We start from the raw sequence: 19240 nt of genomic DNA on the forward strand, positions 1-19240 counted from the left end.
ACGGCGCGGCGCGGCTCGAGTGGCCATTGGCTGGCGCAAGGCGCCGAGGCCGATGGGACTGGCGGGGGGCGGTCTCGCGGCGTTCGCCCGGCGCGGGAGAGGTCGTCACGTGATGTTTGGGTCCCGGCTCCGCCCCCTGCACCGCCCCTCCCGCCGAGAGCGAGCGGAGCGCGCCCGCGAACCACCCCGGCCCAGGTGAGGTGGCGGGGTCAGGCCGCGGGGCCAGGCAGAGCCAGGGGGGCCCTTCCGGGAAGGGCGCGCGGCCCGAGGTGTGGGGGTGCGGGGGTCGGGGGTCGGGGGTCGGGAGGGGCGCGCGGGGCCTGCGGGGGCGGGGCGAGGGGGTGGGGCCTCCGAGGGAGGGGCTGGCCGCGGGAGGGGGCGGGGCCGGCGCGGGGCGTGGTCAAAAGGGGGCGTGGTCTCGGCGGGAGGCCCGGGTGGACGGGGGCGGGGCGGACGGGAGGGCCGGGGGCGCTCCGGCTCCGCCCCCAGGGCGCCCTTGCTGGGACCCACCTGAGGGCGCATGCGCGCGGTCTCCCTGAGGCCTCGGTTCCCACTTGTGGGGCGCAGGGGGCGGCCCTCAGCCACAAGGCCTCGGGGGCGGCCCCTCCGCGCCTTTCTGCCCTCAGCCACGTTTGGCTTACGAGGCGCCTCCCGGTTCTGAGCGCGAGGTCCTCCCGCCCGAGTAGTCTGCAGGTGACCAGGTGTGACCTGGCCCCGTGGGAGCCCAGCTGGGGCCTCCTGTCGGGGACCTCACTCACTGCTCCGGGGCCCGGGGCTCCGTGGGCGCCGTCCGGCGTGGTGGCAGCAGCCACGCGTGGCACAGGTATGGAACGCTGCCCCGTCGCAAAAAGTTCTGCGGGCCTGGCCGCTGGACGAGATAGGCCTCTGCCGTCGCAGCCTCACCTGGCCCCCTCCCTCCGCTGCCCGCCTCGGCCCTGCTCCTAGTTCTGGGGGCTGGGCGGCTTCCCTGACTACCTCTCCCGCCAGGGTTTGCCTCCCTGCCTTTCTGGCTTCTTCTGTTCTGTCACTGCCACGTGTGTGTGCCGTCCCTGGGAGGCAGGGATGGGGGTTCTCCACTCTACCCTAGCAGGGGCACCGAGTTTGGGTGAAAGACACAGGTGACGCTCGTCAGTCTTGCAGTGTCCAGCCTGTTTAAGAGGGTACTCTGGTGAGGTTCAGCTTCTCCTGTTCTGGGTCCTCGGTAGAAATCTGGTGCAGCAAATGCCTGCCCAGGACAGCACGGGATCAGGAGCCAAGTCGCCATTGCAGGCGGCTGTGGGAGATGGGCAGATCCGAGAAGGCTTCCTGGAAGAGTGGCGCTTTGGCTGGGCCACCTCCACATCTGTCCTCCGTTGGCCTGGCTGCCCTGTGTCCAGATGACTTCCCTGTGCGGGTGAGATGGGTGCCTGGCCACAGGAGCTGCTGTCTGCTGGGTCACAGGCAGGCAGGTGTCCTTAAGCCCCTTCTCCAGCTCCCTGCAGCCTGCAGGGTGAAGGTCGGGGTGTGGCTGCTGCCTGTCCCTCCAGTCACATCTTCCACGGCCTGCTTCAGGTACCCAGCCAGTTCGGATGCTTTGTTTCCTGCATCCCACGTCGTTTTTTCACCGACATGACAGTTAGGTCCTCTGCTTGGAATGCCCTAGTGTTCCTGATATCCCCTTTGGAACCTTCCTGTTCCCTGCCTCCCCTGGATGAGGTTCACCCACAGGCTCGTGGCCCTGGGCCCTGGTGCTTAGCTTGCCTTCTCTGTTGCACTGAAGTGATCTGTGTGTGTGTGTGTGTGTTTATCTCGCACACGTGGCTGAGAGCCCCTGGGGCATAGGGACCTCCGTCTTGGTCACCCTTGCATCTTGGGTGCCTAGCCCAGAGTCTGGAGTGGTGTGGGCGCCCAGCAGGCTGCGATGAGAGAGTGGACTGGTGACACAGGGCAGCAAAGAGTGCATGGTGAGAAATGCAGTCATGGCTGGGCGTGTGTTCAAGACGAGGGGACGCTAGAGGCAAGGAGGCCGGCTTACCTTTCGGTTACCTTCCGGTTGGGGAGAGAAGACTCGTACTGGACCAAGCACGCCCTGGGCCCTTAACGACAAGGATGGATGTGTGCTGCAGGGTCCCAGAGAAGGGGGAGGGCTTCCCAGGGTCCCAGAGAAGGGGGGGGGGTCTTCCCAGGGTCCCAGAGAAGGGGGGGGTCTTCCCGGGGTTCCAGAGAAGGGGGAGGGCTTCCCAGGTTCCCAGAGAAGGGGGGGTCTTCCCGGGGTCCCAGAGAAGGGGGGGGTCTTCCCGGGGTCCCAGAGAAGGGGGGGGTCTTCCCGGGGTCCCAGAGAAGAGGGGGGTCTTCCCAGGGTCCCAGAGAAGGGGCAGGTCTTCCCAGGTTCCCAGAGAAGGGGGGGTCTTCCCGGGGTCCCAGAGAAGGGGCAGGTCTTCCCGGGTTCCCAGAGAAGGGGGGGTCTTCCTGGGGTCCCAGAGAAGGGGGGGGTCTTCCCGGGGTCCCAGAGAAGAGGGGGGTCTTCCCAGGGTCCCAGAGAAGGGGGGGGTCTTCCCGGGGTCCCAGAGAAGGGGGAGGGCTTCCCAGGGTCCCAGAGAAGGGGGGGTCTTCCCGGGGTCCCAGAGAAGGGGCAGGTCTTCCCGGGTTCCCAGAGAAGGGGGGGTCTTCCCGGGGTCCCAGAGAAGGGGGGGGTCTTCCCAGGGTCCCAGAGAAGGGAGGAGTCTTCCCGGGGTCCCAGAGAAGGGGCAGGTCTTCCCGGGTTCCCAGAGAAGGGGGGGGGTCTTCCCGGGGTCCCAGAGAAGGGAGGAGTCTTCCCGGGGTCCCAGAGCAGGGGGGTCTTCCCAGGGTCCCAGAGAAGGGGGGTCTTCCCGGGGTCCCAGAGAAGGGAGGGGTCTTCCTGGGGTCCCAGAGAAGGGAGGGGTCTTCCCGGGGTCCCAGAGAAGGGAGGGGTCTTTCCGGGGATGCAGAGAAGGGGGGCTTCGCAGGTCATGGGCTTTGAGCCGGCCAGGCAGCACGGTGATGTTTGGTCGGCCAGAAAGGGTGGGTGGGTGTCATGGGGTTTAACGCTAGTCGTACCTGCCGTGCTCACGTGGTGCTCTGGGGGCCAGGCTCTGGTCCTCAGCTGTTTAGGCTCCATAGCTCAGTTCATTTCCACAGTGAGCCCGGGACAGGGCCTCTTATGTTTTCATAGTACAGATGAAGAAACTGAGGCACAGGAAAGGAGACTTGCCCCAAGTCCCTTAACTGTGAAGTCCTAAGGTACCACCCATCCAGCCTGGGACACCGATGCTTCCAAGGTTTGGGCACCTTGTTGTTACTCCTGTTTGGGGTGAACAGCTGGCCCAGGCTGAGGCCTGATTGATTGATTGAATTACTTACTTATTTACTTACTTACTTAACTTAAACACTGTGTGCGTGGTCAGTGGATCCGTCCCGACTGCCGTGTGTGTGCAAGTGGAACTAGGTGTGCGGCTCAGGGCAGCTGGAGTCGATGCCGTTTGTCAGAATCCGGTTTGGGTGGCGACAGTCAGGACGGACTCGCTGGTAATCTGAAGCTGGGTGTCCTGTTGGACTCCGGTTCTGCGCCCCCGGCCGCCCCGCGCTGCCTGTCTCCTGAGCCCACCCCGGGCCCGTGCCGCAGCCTGGGTGACAGAGCAGACAGACCAAAGGGACGGGGTGGGGGCCCTCCTGCGCGGCCAAACGTCTGGTGGTTCAGCATTGGTGCCGGCCTGTGCTTCTGCGCCCTGCCGTGAGCAGCCTGATCCCGCTTGGGTGTGCGGAGGCAGGTGACGAGAGTTACTGTACCTGTTGCCAGGTGACGGCCTGCGGCCCAGGGAGGGCTCCTCCTGCACCCAAGCTGGGCCTCCGTGGCAGATGCAGCCGGCCTGCCCCCCGACCCCCCACCCACGGGAGCCGCACCTCTGAATGCCTGTCTGTGGCCCGGGCCTGGAGCCGGTGGCTGCGGGTGGCTGTTTGTTGAAGAAGCGAGGTTGGTTGTGACAGAGCCGGCTGGAACCTGCGGTCAGCGCTCCTGTGGAGCCAGGGAACCTCTCCTAGGAAGGGAGTTAGTTGTCTTGGCCCACATCCCGGTGGAGAAAACAGGACTCACCAACGAGCTGAACCCGGTGCCTTGCAGGTGCCTGAGCCAGCCGAGCAACAGGGACGGTGGTGTCTCCCGGGGGCCCTTGGTTCCGTGTGTTCCCTGCAGCCCAGGGCTGCCCTCCGCAGCCTGTTACAGCTATGGGATTGTCCCCGTCAGCCTGAAACCCTAGTAAGGGCTGGGACAGGTGTGAAGTAAAGGAAAGGTGATTCCACACTTGGCTTCAAACCCAAAACACACTGGGTGGAGCCCTTCCCCGCTTGTAGGTCTGCCCCAGGCTTGGGGAAGCCTCGTCAGGACTCGACCCAGTTTGGGAGGCTGCAGGCGTCCTTACAGGTGTGCTGGGCCGGTGCCTGAACGCACAGGATCTCTGGCAGGGCCCCTCCCACGGTCTCTGCTCAGGGCTGCCATCTGAGGTGTGGAACACTCTTCAGGGAGTTTCGAAGGCCGGGTCTTGCACAGAAGCTCAGGGTACATGGTGAGCAGCTGGGGGCCACCCCGACGGCTTTCCTGGCGTCCTCAAGGATGCTACCGTGCATATGTCACAGAGTGAGGTCACAGTGAGTGGTCAGCGAGGGTGTAGAGAGGGCCCCCGCTCTGCGTGTGGCTGTGGGTGGGGCTGGAGGGTCTGGGTACATACCTGGGAAGGGGTCCTGGGTGTTGGTGAGGCCTCAACTGACTCTTGAAAGCTGAGCGTCATCCGGGCTCGGGGGCGGGAAGGGGGCTGCAGGCAGCAGGAGGCACGAGGGAAGGCATAAAGGGGTGCAGGTCTCCCACAGGCCAGCCTGGCTGAGGATCACTGGGGGAACTAGGCTGGGGGGCGGGGCAGGGGTCTGGGCCAGATGGCACCCAGGGCTGGTGGTGGGAGGCTGCCGGGGGCAGTGGGAGGTCCAGGCCTGTGGGCCCCGTGGCTCAGTATCATGTGGCTGGGTCTGTGGTGGTGTAACAGTGCGCAGATCCCCTCGGTGGAGGGATCACGGGCCGGGGACCGGGATGGCAGGGTGCTTGCGGGGCTCCTGCTTTGGGAGAGCAGAGCCTGGTCGTCACGCTGACCCCATGAGCCCCCAGCCCGGAGCTCTGGCCCGGTAAACCTTTACTGTTTTCTTTAATGGATCGACGGGAAATGGTCTTATTTTCTGTCTCTGATGTCCCCTGAGAGGGGACTGGGACCAGCCCTGACTGAGTTAGCATCCTGCTACGGAAACAGTGAGGCCCTGCAGATGTGGCAGCTCAGGGTCTTAGTTGTAGCGTGCTGACTGATGTGCTCATTAGTGTGTCCCCGAGCTGGCCCTTTGTGGTCCTGCAGCCATCCGGGCAGCGGGGGCCATCGCAGGGGCGGACACTGAAGCCCTGGGGTGGGGGAGGGGTGCCCAGGGTGCGGGGAGGGGGGTGCTGTGGGGCTGAGGGAGTGCCCCCCTTCTGAGTGACCTCGGGCTGGACCCCCCCCTTCGGAGGGCCGGCTCTGCTGGACGGGGAAGGTGAGGTGTGGGTCGTTTTCGAGTTGGATTAGCAGGAATGCGGGGGGACCGACCGTACTCACCCCTGATTATTGACCTCTGGTGTCTGCCTGGCCCCTGCTGGGCTCCTTGTGTTCCTCAGATCAGGAGACTTCCCCGGCCTGGGTGGCTCATCCACAGGCACAGGCCCATAAGGGACCCGTCTGGTCATCCCTGAGCTGCCCCGTCTGCCCCGCATTCTTGTCCCACTGCTTGGGGACTGGAAGGCGCCTCCGCCCTGAAGGATGCCCTGTGAGTTAGCGGCCGTGTTAATGGTGCCGTGATTATGTTATACAGACTTAATCCTGGGCCCCTCTCCCATTTGGAGCTGCCATCAGGCTCATTCTAAAGGAGAGCTTGGCAAAGGTCTGAGGGCTTTAGGGAATCCAGGTGTCAAAGTGCAAACTATCGCCTGGGGACTGGAGGCCGAGGCGGACCAGTGAGGCTGGATGGAAGGGGGTGGGGGGATGGAATGAGCTCATTGGTGGCTGGTGGCTGGCTCTCCCTGACCCACGGAAAGATGTCCTGTCACTGAGTCAGCATTCTCAGGGCTTTGGGGCCTGGTGCCACGCTTTGGCACCCACCTGTTCACATGTGTCCTCCTGTCCCCCGGGGCAGACCCTGGGTGTGGTCTGAGGGGTGCAGACTGGGCCCGCAGGGGACACTGGGGCTGCAGGGTGGCTGTGACGGAGGAGGGGGATGGCCTCTGGGGAAGATGGCGGGAGGGGGGGCAGACAGGCACCCTGAGGGACAGTGGGGGCATTAAGGTGCTGGACAGAGTCAACACGGAGGAGATAGTTGCACCCCCCCCGGCCACCTTTGGCTGCCTTCCACTGGGATCCATAATCCATCCCAGCCAAGTCTTTGGAAGGGGGCATGTTTTTGAACCAGCAGCCCGGAATCAGTCTTCCCCCACATTAGACCCACTCAGCACAACAGCCCCCTTCCCGGGCTGGGCTCCTGCTCCGCACCGGCTTTTAGCAGCTGTGCTGACGAGGAGTCGAGGAGTCGGACTCATTACTCAGGTCTGACCTCCTTCCCCTGCTGCGTCACCCACAGCGAGGGTGCTAATGAGTGTGGGCCGGTGGTGGGGGCAGAGCCCCGTCTCCTCCTTCCTGGTCCCGGGTCCAGAGAGTCTGCAGCCTCCAGCCGGGGCTCCTCGCTTGTTCCTCATGCTGTGGCTGTCCTTGCCGAGGCGTGGTGCTGGTCGGTCTGTCCCTCTCCTGCGGGCAGTACTTGGGGGGTGCTCGCACCGTAGGGCCGCCTCCCTCCCTCGGCTTTGCAGCTCCTCGCCATCTGACCTGATCACCTTTCCGGCCTTCGGTCAGCCTGCCCGGCCGACTTCTTGGCCTCCCGAGCCAGATGTCAGCTCTGCTGTCTGTCTGTCTGTCTGGAACAGCCGCTGCCAGCCCTGCCGGGTGGTCCCCTCCAGGTGAAGGCTGGGTTGAGTTCTGCTGTCTGGAAGCCTGCCCCGTCTGTGGGGCCTGCTTGAGTCCTTCGGGAGGGCAGGGCACACAGAGTCTCACCTGGCTGGTTCCTCGCTGCCCGTGGTGTTGGGCTCCCCGTGCGCTCCCCTGGGTCACCCGTGGCCCCAGGCAGGGATTGGCACATAGTAGGCGCTCGACAGACACTTGTGCAAGCACCAGCTAGCAGTTGGAAAGGGCTGTTACCCTCTGCTGGGCCCCTGGTGCACCTGGGGTCACCCCCACATCTCCAGCGGGTGAGAAGCTGTGAGGGGCACGGAGAGCATGGGTGGGCCAGCCCTGAGCAGGTTACTCACGTGTGCCGTGTGCACTCCTCACAGCAAAAGGAGAGGGCTGCTTGGAGCTGGAGCCGGGGCGGGGCGGGGTGGGGGAGGGGTGACTCCCAGCTCCCTGCTTCCCAGGACAGGGGTGAGCCGGCCGCCACGGACCTTTGGCAGGTGGGTGATGTGTGCACAGTGCCGCGGGGGCCCTGAGGAGCGCCTCAGGCTGTGAGCTGAGTGCATGGTGGGTGGTCTTTGTGTCACTGACGGGAGCAGGACAGTGGGCAGGTCCCTTCTCTTGGACTGCGAGAGGGGGCTTCGTTCTCCCAAGGCCGGAAGCAAGCTCAGCAGAGCTGGGAGTGGAAGCCCGCGTGTCGGCCGTGGAATCTGGGCTCTGTCTTTCGCCGGCTGCCCCGTGGCACTGTGGAGCCTGGAGTGTGGAGAGCTGCTAGGCCAGCAGGTTTGACATCACTCACTGGGACCGGGCATGGGGGCTCTAGTCACCCCTGCCCTGTGTGCCCCCTCCCGTTACCCAGAACAGCTCTGGATTCATGTGTCACCTGTACTTTCCAGTACCGTGCATCCGAAGGAGGGATTCTGTCACCGGGGACAGTTGTGAACCTGGTTCGGCATTCATGGTACACGCGGGGAGCAGAGGCCAGAGCTGCCTGCCCCTGTGGTCCCAGCCGTGCCCGGCCTCCTGGTCTGACAGCACGTTGGGGCAGACCACCTGCTACCTCTGTGGCTCTGGCCACCTGCAGGAGGGTGTGGAGGCCATCGTGGGAGAGGGGCCCCACGGGCAGCACGGAGGAGGGCCAGGTTGGCGGGGGTGAGGTCAGACAGACGGGTGTAGGCGCGGATGTGATTGGGCGGGTGGGGGTCCTAAGGATACAGGCTGGCTCTCGCCGCCGTAGGTAACAGCGTCCCCCAGGCGATCCCCCAGGGATCGGCGGGACGGGCTCGGTGCCGTCAGAGACCCAGGCTGACCGAGCAGCCACCGTTGAGAATGTAGCCTTCCCGCCACAGGGAAAGAACCCTGGGGCTCTGGTCCTGGGAACTAAACGCTTGGCTCAGAAGGGAGCTGGGTTGCTTTTGTTCCCAACTCGTTGTCCGGAAGGACTCCAGTGGCTCTGCCTCAGGGGACCGGGGACAGTGGTGCCGCCCTGCTTCCCGAGGGAGGAAACCAGACTTGGTGGCCAGCTCTGCTGATGCTCACACCGCCTGGCCAGGCGACTTTGTGCATTTGGAAGACCACCCTTCTCTCCTGGGCTTCCTCCCTCTTCCTCCTGGGGGGTCCCCTGTGCACAGAGAGCTTGGGCCCTGTCTAGTCCCACATTCCAGGAGGCAGGTGCTCAGGAAACCAGCTCAGATTGAATATGGCCCCTGCTCTGTCCACTCAGTGACTCCGGGCACGGAGACGGACAGCCTGGTGCCTTTTTTCTGTTACGTGTTTAATTTTGTGACAATGGTACACTCACATGTAGCTGTGAGAAAGAATTCTGAGCCATCCTGTGGACCCTTCCCCGCGGTGATGTCTTGCAAAGCCGTCCTGTGCTGTCACACCCAGGATTGCAGTTCAAGCACAGGCTGTTTTCCTTTCTGCCTCCGAGAGGACCCCTCCCGTGTGGCTCTTTTACAGCCACGCCCATCTTCCTGCCCTGCCCCCCCCCCCCCCCCCCAACTCCTGGGACCGGCCAATCCGCCCTTCTTGCTCCAGTGTCACGTCAAGAGTGTCACCTAAACGGAGTCCCGTATGGCATGTTTCCTCTGGGGACTGGCTCTGTCCCTTGGCATAGCTCCCTGGAGATTTCCCAAGGTTGCCACACGTGTCAGTAGTCTGTTTCTTTTCGTGACTGAGTCCTGCTCTGCGGTGTGGATGCACCGCAGGGAACCCTTCCGGTGCCCTTGCATTTCTGCACTTCGAACGGTTTATGTGGTCCGCGAGCACGCACGCAGCCCAGAGTTCCAGGTGCCCCCGTGGCAGCCGGCCCCGTCCTCCGCTCCACAGGTGACACTGTTCCTGGTTTCTGATACACGCTGCCCGGTCTATGAATATCAGTATCAGCCAAACATTTTTCCTTTGTGTCTCGCGAGTCATGTGCTGACAAGTCTGTGCGCCTTGGTGTTTGTTTCCTCCTTCCAAACAAAACGTCCTGGAGATCTTTCTATATTGACACACAGGGCTTCTCTTTTTCCTTTTGAACACAGCTACAGGGTGTTTCCAGCACGGATGTGCCAGAATCAACTCAGTAGTCCTTTGTTGGTGCCAACGCAGGTGCTTTCTGGTCCTCACGTGTTACGGAAGGAACAGCCTTCGTCCCCGTTTAAGGACAGTGTGTGTGCAGGGTAGGTGCCCTGCAGTGCCGACCCTGGCCCAGAGAGACATGCTTTTCGGGTTATGAGGCGCACTGCCAACCCGCCTTCCCGAGCGCAGTGTGTTTTGTGCCCCGGGAAGGCCGAGAGGCGCCCGACTGCCCCTGTGCTCTCCGTGCCGGCAGTGAGCAAGCTTCAGATAGGGACACGTCTGGATTCCCTTCATTAGGAATAAGTGTGCTATCTCTTTATACATCAGAGAGTCATTTGTATTTTGTGCACTTTTTTTCTTTGTTCATTTTTACAAAGCGCGTTGTTGATCTTTTTCCTATAGCCTATGGAAATTAGCTCTTTGACTGTCAGATGCGTTAGGTCACTTGCCTTCTCTGGTTATTGTTTCTCTTTTGCCATCTAGAAGCTCTTCTGTGGTTCAGTTCATCAACCTTTATATCGCGGCTTTGGATTTCGAGTACGGTTAACAAGGGCTGCTTTTTGCGTTTACAAAGCAATGCAGTCTTCTCCTAGTGTTCGCTGTTTTATTTTTAAAGTTTCCATCCGTGTGTCTGTTATGGTGTGTGGTGTGAGGTACGAGTCCGACTAGCCTTTTCCAGATGCTTCAGCAGGAGTCCCATCCAGATGGTCTTACCCTGCCAGTTTTAGGTTCTAGCTTAGTCATGCCCTGAATTCCCATCTCTGTTTAGGTTTTTCTTAAAGGTGTGTTTTTTCCTAACGGCGAGAACACTCAGCGCGAAGCCTGCTGTCCTAAACGCAGGTGTACGAAGCGTGTTGCTGACCAGAGGCACGGTGTCGTAGAGCCCATCTCTCGGCCGTGCTCGTCTCGCTCGACCGAAGCTTTGTGTCCGTTGATTAGCAGCTCCCGGTTTCCCCCTCCGCTCGGTCCCGGCCGCCGTGCCCCTGACTCCGTGAATTTGGCTGGTTCAGATGCGTCATGTAATGCCGTCGTGCGGTGTTTGTCCTGTGACTGGCCGATGGCACTGAGCACAGCGTCCTCACGGCTCATCTGTGCTGGCGCGTGTTACAGACCTTCCTTCTTTTTCGAGGCTGAATAACATTCCATGGCATGGAGGTGACGTTTCTCTGTGGATGGGTGTGGAGGTGGTTTCTGTATCGGCCCCTGTGAACGGTGCTGCTGTGAGCACGGGAGTGCTACCCTCTCTTTGCGACATCCTGATTTCAGTTCTTTTGGGTAAATACGGAGACGTGGGGTTGCTGGGTCATTTGGTAGTTCTAGTTTTATTCTCTTGAGGAAGCTCCACGCTGTTTTGCACAGTGGCCGTGCCGTTTTGCATTAACCGTGTGTACAGGTTGCAATTTCTCTACATCCTCCCCAACGCTTGTTAGCTTTTGGTTTTTTGATGGTCATCCTGACGGACGCGAAGTAGTATCTCATACTGGTTTTGACTTCCATTTCCCTGGTAATTAGTGGTGTTGAGCATTCTTTCACATATTTGTTGGCCATTTGTATGTCTTTTTGGAGAAATGTCTGTTCAAGTTCTCAGCCCGTTTTATAATTGAGTTATGTTATTATCTTTTACTGTTGAGCTGTAGCATTTCCTCGTACGGTTTGGAGATTAGCCCCTCATCAGATCTCTGGCTTGCACACGTCGTATTCCTTGGGTGCCTTCTCACTCTGTTGACGGTTTGCTTGGGTCTGCAGACGCCTCTTAGTTTGATGAAGTGACATTTCTCTGTTTTTGTCGCCTTGTGCTCCATGAAGCCGTTGCCGAGACCGATGTCATGAAGCTTCCCCCTAGGCTTTCTTCTAGGAGTTTTACAGTTTGGGTCTTATAAACCTTTGCATTTTTAATTTTGACTTGGTTTTGTGCACGGTGTAAGATGGGCTCCAGTTTCATTTTTTGCATGTGTGGCTTCAGTGCTCCCAGCAGCTTTTGTTGAAGGGACTGTCCTTTCCCTGCCGTGTGTTCTCGGCACGCGTGTCGAAGGTCAGTTGGCTGTGCGGGCTTATTCCTGGGCTCTCTGTTGTGTTGGTCCGTATGTCTGTCTGCATGCTAGTTGCTACTGTTCTAACTTCTGTGGTTTTGTGATGTATTTTGAAGTCCAGGCGTGTGATGTCTCCCAACTCTTTGCTCTTTGTTGAGTCGACGGTGTTTGTTTTCTGCGAGCTGTTCCCTTGTCCGCGTGTGCAGATGTAGACGCTGCTTCAGTTACTGACGCCTTACTGTGTGTTTTCACATCTCTGAGAACACAGTGCTCGTCTGTCCTAATTGTGGGGGGCGTTTTCTAGATTGTCTTCACGTGGACTTTGAATTAGCTTGTCTGTTTGCCCAGCCCGTCCACCAAACACGCGCGCACGCACTCAGAACCCCCAAACCAGCTTGGTTTTAGCTCGGTTGCAGGTTGGACTTGTGGTGAAGCTGTAAGTTGACTCGGGAGAGTGACATCTTTGTGATCCCGAGACTTCCGCTCGAGCCGTGGCTTATCTTCCCACGCGTTTTGGTCCCCTTTTGCGTTCTTCTTCAGCATCGCCGCGCTTTCTTTGCAGGAAGTTTTGGCCTTTTTACCGCGAGGAGCCTTTTCCGTGCTGTCCTCTGTCTGCGTGAGTGTGTGCGAATCCTGTCGGTATCTGCATAAAACTCGGTTCCCTGCTACCTCGCTGGGCCCTCCTGTGGGTTAGTGTGGTTATCGTGGGTTCTCAGGTGTCCAGGCAGAGCAGGCAGTGCTGTGTACCCCTCCCTCTCCAGTCTCGTCCCTGGGTTCTGCCTGTTACCAGTCGTGGGGGCCGGTTCCCGCACTGTTACCGTGACTAACTGCGGTTGTCATCGGCGCCTGGTGGGCGTGGCTTTTGGAGTAAGGTACAAATGTGTCACGAGCCCAGGAAGAGCCCGTCCTTTCTCTTGTGTTTTTTTCTTTTGAAGCAAAAATCACCGTTGAAATTGGTCAGTTCCCTTTCTGAAGATCATGCGTGGGACAATCGCAGCACTTCTCTCCTTGGATACGTAAACGTAAGACCTCATACTGGTGGCGTCGCCGAGGGCGGCGCGCTCTTGACCCGGTGGACGTGCCTCGCGTGGTCCGATACGTGATGGCGTAAGGGCCGCCCGGTGCTTCTGCTTTCGTTTACCTCAGCGTCCTGCTGCTCGTTACAAGTAAGGTGGATCCGCGCCTTCTTCGGGGTTTGGTACCAGTGCTGCGCTTGCTTCCTGAAGGTCACTTAGGAACCTTCGGTGTTCTCAGGGCGCCTGGGGGACTCAGGCCGTTAAGCCTCCAACTCTTCATTTCGGCTCAGCTCGCGATCTCACGGTTCGTGGGGTCGGGCCCCGTGTTGGGCTCTGCACTGATGGCACGGAGACTGCTTGGGATTCTCTCTTTCCCTCTCGCCCCCCCTCAAAGTAAAGAAATAAACATTAAAAAGAGAAAAAAAAAGAAATCTTGTGTGCTCTCAAGAATAGTTTGATAGCATTGAATTACGTGGTCTTTTCACTTTTTAATATTTTTATTTTGAATGACGAGGTCTTTACGGGGCAAGTAGAGTTCCCCTGTGAAGCTTGTGGGGGAGGGGGCTGGGCTTTTTGTTAGTTTGTTTTGTTTCCGTTTTAAGAAAGAGAGTTCTTTTTTTTTTTTTTTTAATTTTTTTTTTTTTTTCAACGTTTATTTATTTATTTCTGGGACACAGAGAGACAGAGCATGAACGGGGGAGGGGCAGAGAGAGAGGGAGACACAGAATCGGAAACAGGCTCCAGGCTCTGAGCCATCAGCCCAGAGCCCGACGCGGGGCTCGAACTCACGGACCGCGAGATCGTGACCTGGCTGAAGTCGGACGCTTAACCGACTGCGCCACCCAGGCGCCCCAGAGAGTTCTTTTTTAAGCTTTCTCTGTTGGGGTCAGTCTTCTAAATCGCACACATGTTCCCAGACAAATATCAGTCTCATCCAGGCTGCCAGATTAATTCACGTACACTCGAGGAAAATGGTCTCTTATGAGTCTTTTAATTTTCTTGGTCTCTGGGGCTATTTCCCTCCCGTTTGCTCCCACCGCCGCTTGGTTGGGTTAGCTGCTACACTTGGCCGTTGAACACAGTGGGGGGTGGGCTCACTGTCGCCCTGCACGGTCAGAAATCTGTGTGTAGCCTGCGCCTCCCCGGAAGCTTGGCCAGAGATGGCCGCCTGCTGGCTGGAAGCCTTCCTGAAGTCCGGACACCCCTTGTTCAAGGGCCGACCGCAGTGATTCTTTTATCACCCTCACTGTTCTCCACAGATTTCGGCTTTAAGATGTTCTCGTTAAGTTCATTTTTCTGCTTCTCTGCCTTGTAACTCATCGCTTTTCGCTTACAGTTAACTTCCTTTGCTTTTTTTCAGGTTGTCCCGTTTTCTTCGGTGTTTGATTTGTATGCTTGATTCATTTGTTTATGTTCTTTTCCAAAAAGTGTTTCGTGTGGAAGAGCTTTTTCTTAAGTTCTGATCAAATATGTTTTCTGTATCATCACTGCTGGAAGCTCTGTGATTTTGGCTTATATTATCCTGTTTGGTCGAAGGATCGTTCAGGAGCAAGGTTTAAAGTTTCCAAGTGACGTGCCTTTTGAGTCATTGGTTTTGTCATTAACGAAAGTTTTAGTTGCATTTTGATCAGGGAATACGGACTGTTCCCTTTTGGACTTTCTGGGTTTTATGCAGTTTTCCTTGTGGCCTTAACGTGGAGTCTGTTTTTGTCACTGTGTCACAGGTGCTCGGAAAGAGGCTCTGTTTTCGAACCTGGATGTATGGAGGCTGATGTGTGTACCAGTCAGTTACACAGCCTCAGCCGTGTCATTTGGGTCACACGTCCCCTTGGTTCCTGTGCGCTGGCTCTGCCGTGGACCAAGGCGAGTGAATCGTGGTCTCTGCCGTCGGCACATTTCTGTCTCTTTCTCCCTGTCTCTCCTGTGAATGTTGGCTGCTGTGTGGTGTGGGGCACAGCTATTTAAAACTATTTTATTTTTATTCTCAATTGCACCTGTTAGTATCATGAAGTGCCCTTCTCCGTCCCATTTCTGTGTTGCCTGCGTTCGGGTCGTGACAAATGGTGCTTCTGCTAGTTTGTATTTGTTGGTATCCCTTTGCACATCCTTTTATTCCTGACCCTTTTGAAGGACCTCAGATGTGTCTCTTATGTGCCACATGAAGTTGGATTTGGCTGTGTGATCTGATCTGAGAATCTTTTTTTTGTTTTTAATTTCACCGGAGAAGGTAAACTAACGTACGATAGTTGGTAGATCAATTATATTTGATTTAAGTTCTCATGTTCTGTGTGTGTGTGTGTGTGTGTGTGTGTGTGTGTGTGTGTGTGTTTGACGTCTTCTACTCTCTGGTGGGTTTTTCTTCTCTGTTTATTTTTTGAAGTCTGTATGGTTCTGACATTTAGGCAGAGTCTGTATCTGCCGTAAGGGTTCCCTTTGTTTTGCTGCCTCACGTAATGCCATTAGCGCTCTGTGTGTGGGGACCGCCTTATTAAGTACCTTCTGTGTCAAGCAGAATATTATCTCCTCCTGTCTTCGCACCCCCCGACCCTTCAACCCTGTGGAGCCACCCTAAACCATGAAACTTGGGAGTGTGTTATGGCAGAAAGGGACTTTGCAGGTGTAATTAAGGTTGTGGTCCCTAAAAGGAAGAGTTGATCTTGGATTATCTGGGTAGGCTCAAAGTGATTCCTTGAGCCCTTAAAAGCAGAGGACTTTGTCCAGGGAGAAGTGAGAGAGTCTGAGAGTGAGAAGGACTTGTGGTGCAGGGCCGGAGGGGGGGTGGGGCTCTGGCCCAGGGTTGACCAGCTGACCGCAGCCCTGTGGCCGCACGGACCCGTGTTCAGCCAGGGGTCTCAGCCGCCTCCCAGAGCCGCAGGCGGCCGGGCGAACTCCTGACCTGCAGAAACTGAGACCGCGGCTCTGTCTGGTCTGCCGTCAAGTCCGCGGTCCTCGCTCGACGGCAGCGAGGAACAGGTACCCCTTCCGCGAGTCGTGGCTGTGATGATGCGCCTTGTTATTTTCTTCTCCTCACTCGGGTGTGGTCAGCACAGTTGGTTCCCTTCCTCAGCTCTACCTTCGTGCCATTATTACTTGTACTTGTCACGAAAGCGTCGGCGGTCTGTCTGTCCTCTGCCTCGGAGCTCTTCCTGCCCAGGTGAGGACCTGGTTCGCCCACCTCCCTTCCCGTCCCCTTCCTCCTCCATCCCCTCTCCACACTCACCTGTGTGGTTTGCGTTCTGTCTGTCTCTCCAGCCCCACGTCTGTCTGTCTTGCACCTATGGGGAAGCTTGCTTGGTGCTCCCCACCCTTCTCATCATGCTCTCGTTGGCCCCCCCGAAGGCGGAGGGTTGCCCTGCACTTGCTTTTTCAGAATGGCTGATGGGTGGGGCCCGCGTGTTCAGACGGTGCTTCTGGGCTGGGGCGCCGCGTGCGTGTTGAAGGGACCCTCTGTCCTCTGCACGTCCTGTAGAGGCCCTTCCTTGGTCTCCTCCCTCGGAGGGCGCCCGGGCCTGCCCAGCTTGTTTTCTTCCTGAGGCTGTCATGTCTTTCTTTTGTCCTCAGCGGGTCACCTCTCTTGTCTTTGTCCTTTGTGACCCTTGTCTTTGTTTTCTGGGCTGAGACTCTCTCTCTCTCTTTCTCAGTCAGTTCTTGCAACTCTGCTTGTGGACTTCCCACGTAGGGACAAGTGCTTGTGACTCTGCAGTTCAGGGCTTTGCTCTGCTTCGTGTGGGGTGTGTGGGTGTCCCTCACCTCTTGGCAGGTGTCCCTGCTCTATTCTTTGTCCCTCACCCCCACCTCGTTAGTGTCTGTATCAATGCTGGGCAATTCTTTCACTGGTCTTTTTAAAAAAAGTTTTAAAATCTTTTTTTTTATTCTAGTAAAATATACATAACATAAAATTTGCCATTATAATCATTTTTTTTTTAAAGTGAACTCTGCAGCCAGTGTAGGGCTTGAACTCATGACCCTGAGATCAAGAGCCCGCCAGGCGCCACCCACTCCAACCACTTTTAAGTGTATCATTCTGTGGCATTCGATGCATTTATAAGCTTGTGCAGCCACGACCACCGTCCACCTCTAGAACTCTCCTCTTCCCAAACTGAAGCTCTGTCCCCGTTGCACACCAGCTCCTGTCGCCCCACCAGCCCGTGCCTCCATTGTTCTACTTCCTGTCTCAGAACCGGAGGCCCCCGGGGACCTCCTACTGGTGAAGTCACACAGCCTTTGTCCTTTGGTGTCTGGCTGCATTTAGCACCGTGCCTTCCAGGTTCATCTGTGCTGGAGGGTCGGGATTTCCTTCCTTTTCAAGGCTGAGCAGTAGCGCGGTGGAGGGACCACATCTGTCCCCCCGTTGTCCACAGACACTTGAGTTTCTTCCGTGTTCTGGCCGCTGCCAACGTGGTTTCCGTCCCTTCCTTCAATTCCTTTAGGTATCTGCCCACACGTGGCGCTGCTGGGTCACGTGGGAATGCTGTCAATTTGCACACCCACCGGGAGTGCATGCGGTTCCCTTTCTGCACATCCTCTCCAACTCTTGTTGCTTCCTGGGTTGTTCTGACAGTAGCCGTCCTTCTGAGTGTGAGGTGGCACCTCGCTGTGGCCGTGGCCTGCGTTTCTCTGACACACGATGCTGAGCGTGGGTCCGCGTCACACGTCTTCTCCGAGGGAATGTCTGTGCGGGGCCCTTTGCCCGTTTGTAATAGGACTGGCCCTTCTGTTGTTGAGTTTTAGGAGGTTTCTTTATATGCTCAGTATTAATCCCTTATCAGACGTGCCTGGCAAACGTTTGTCCCCGGTCTGTGGGTTGCCTCTTCATGCTGCTGATCGTGTGCTTTGATGCACAAGAGTCTTTAATTTTGATGGCGTCTGATTCATCTTTTTTTTTTTTTTCTTCTTTTTCCTGTGCTTTTGGTGCCACACTGAACAGCCATGGCCACGTCCAGTGCCACGGAACTGCTGCTCTGTGTTTCTCTCTTGAGTTTTAGACTTCGGCTCCCATGTTTGATCTTTTTTTGCGCTAATTTTGTGTATGGGGTTAGGTAAGTGTCCAGCTTTGTTTTGCTGCGTGCGGATGTCCAGTTTCCCAGCCGTGTGCTGAAGGGACTGGTCTTCCCTGTTGAGTGGTCCTGGACCCTGGTTGGAATCACTCGACTGCATACGTGAGGGTCTGTTTCTGGCCTCTCTGGTCTTTGCCGCTGGTCTGTGTGTCCGTCTTTATGCCGACATTTATGCCGACATCACAGTTTTGATGACCGTAGCTTTGTAGTAAGTTTTAAAATCAGGAAGTATGAGGCCTCCAACTCTGTTCTTTTTCAGTATTGTTTTGGCTCTTGGGACTTTATTGTTCATTTTGGAACAAATTGTTTTTTTTCCCTGGATCAGTCCTCGTAAGACTCTCCCTGCCCCCTTCTCAGAGAGGTGGGGCAGGGGGTGCCTAGAGGGGAGCAGCCTGTGCCCGCAGGCCACCCATCTGGGCACTTCTCCCCATAGTCACGGCTGCTGTGCTGACATAGCCTGACCGGCCTCTCGGGCTGCCTCTGACATCCCTCCTTGCCTGGCTCTGTTCTCAGTGACTCAGGGTTAGTCTGTGGTGTTCAGGGAACGTGAGGTCCTTCCGAGACCTGCCCCTGCGCTGCTCCCCCCCTCCCCCGCCACTCTGATTCCCTGCACTTCCTCCTGTGAGGACTCTGCTCAGCTCACCTGCTCTTTGTGGGTGTTTCCTGTGTTGTAGGGCTGCAAATTGTAGTTATTTCTTACTTCCTCTGAATATGAAGTGTTCAGTTAGTTTTAAGGTTTTTGTTTGATTACCTTTTGGTGGGGGGAGGGTCATTCTCACCATCGTAATGTGATTTCTGGGAGGAAATAGGAAAAACTATGCTCAGTTCATTTCCTTGTATTCAGTGATCCAGACTGTGGGAAGGAAAACAGGTCGGTGTGGTTCCCGTGCCTGTTCCGGTGCTGGCACGTAGGACTCATCCACACCCCGGCCCCCTTCTGCCATGACAGAAGGGCCACCAGCCCTGCAGGGCTGAGCTCCAGGCTGGAGAGGCTGGCCCTGTGGGGGCTCGGAGCTGAGTGGGCCTGTTGCAGTCAGCACCGTGGACAGCTCCAGGGTGTCCCTGTGGGAGCCTCGGAAGTGGGGGTGCCTCCGTCCCAGGCAGCCCCTCCTGCCCACAGGGATGCCTCCTCCCTGCAGACCCCAGACCCCAGGGGCAAGTGGCTGGAGGTGCAGGTCTGTCCTGGTGTCAGAGCCACTGGCCTGGCACTCGGTACGAGCAGCTGGGGCGTGCAGTCAGGGGAGGGCTGTGGGGTATTGCTGGGGGCTGGGGGTGAGGGAGAGCTCTCCTTTCACCAGGAGACGCCTCTTGGGTGGGTCTGTGTTTTCAGTGCTGTGGTGAAGAGTGTGGGTTTAGGGGCCCTGGCCTGTGCCTGCTGCCTGCCACCCTGGGCGAGTGGTGGCACCCCTCTGTGATTTAACTCTGCCATCTGTAAAGAGGGGAGCCCCACTTCCCCCGCCATCTTCCCTGACACCTTGTTGCAGCCGTTGCCCCCTCCAGCAGCACAGGTCTCTGCTCTTCAGCTGGTACCCTGCTGAAGTTCCTCCCGTTAAAACAACAGACAAAGTGCC

The 19240-nt window shown here is 57.7% G+C and overlaps 1 protein-coding gene across 14 annotated transcripts in view; it reads left to right on the plus strand.

Annotated features, from left to right (window-relative positions):
• The first annotated feature begins 67 nt into the window (after window positions 1-67).
• TSNARE1 (t-SNARE domain containing 1) overlaps window positions 68-19240 on the plus strand; it is a 154581-nt gene continuing 135408 nt past the window's right edge. For 3 of the 14 annotated variants that reach the window (XM_086695476.1, XM_086695477.1, XM_086695483.1), the window contains exon 1: window positions 16503-17651. In XM_086695476.1, coding sequence (XP_086551602.1) covers window positions 17642-17651 — 10 coding nt within the window. In that variant the 5' untranslated portion in view covers window positions 16503-17641. Of the gene's footprint in view, window positions 196-419; window positions 824-16478; window positions 17652-19240 lie in introns of those variants that run through there. The other 11 variants (XM_086695482.1, XM_086695479.1, XM_086695486.1 and 8 more) reach the window with 8 other exon arrangements.

Source organism: Puma concolor, chromosome F2, assembly GCF_028749965.1.
Source record: "Puma concolor isolate L17-30 chromosome F2, mPumCon1.1.hap2, whole genome shotgun sequence".
Lineage (NCBI taxonomy): Eukaryota > Metazoa > Chordata > Mammalia > Carnivora > Felidae > Puma > Puma concolor.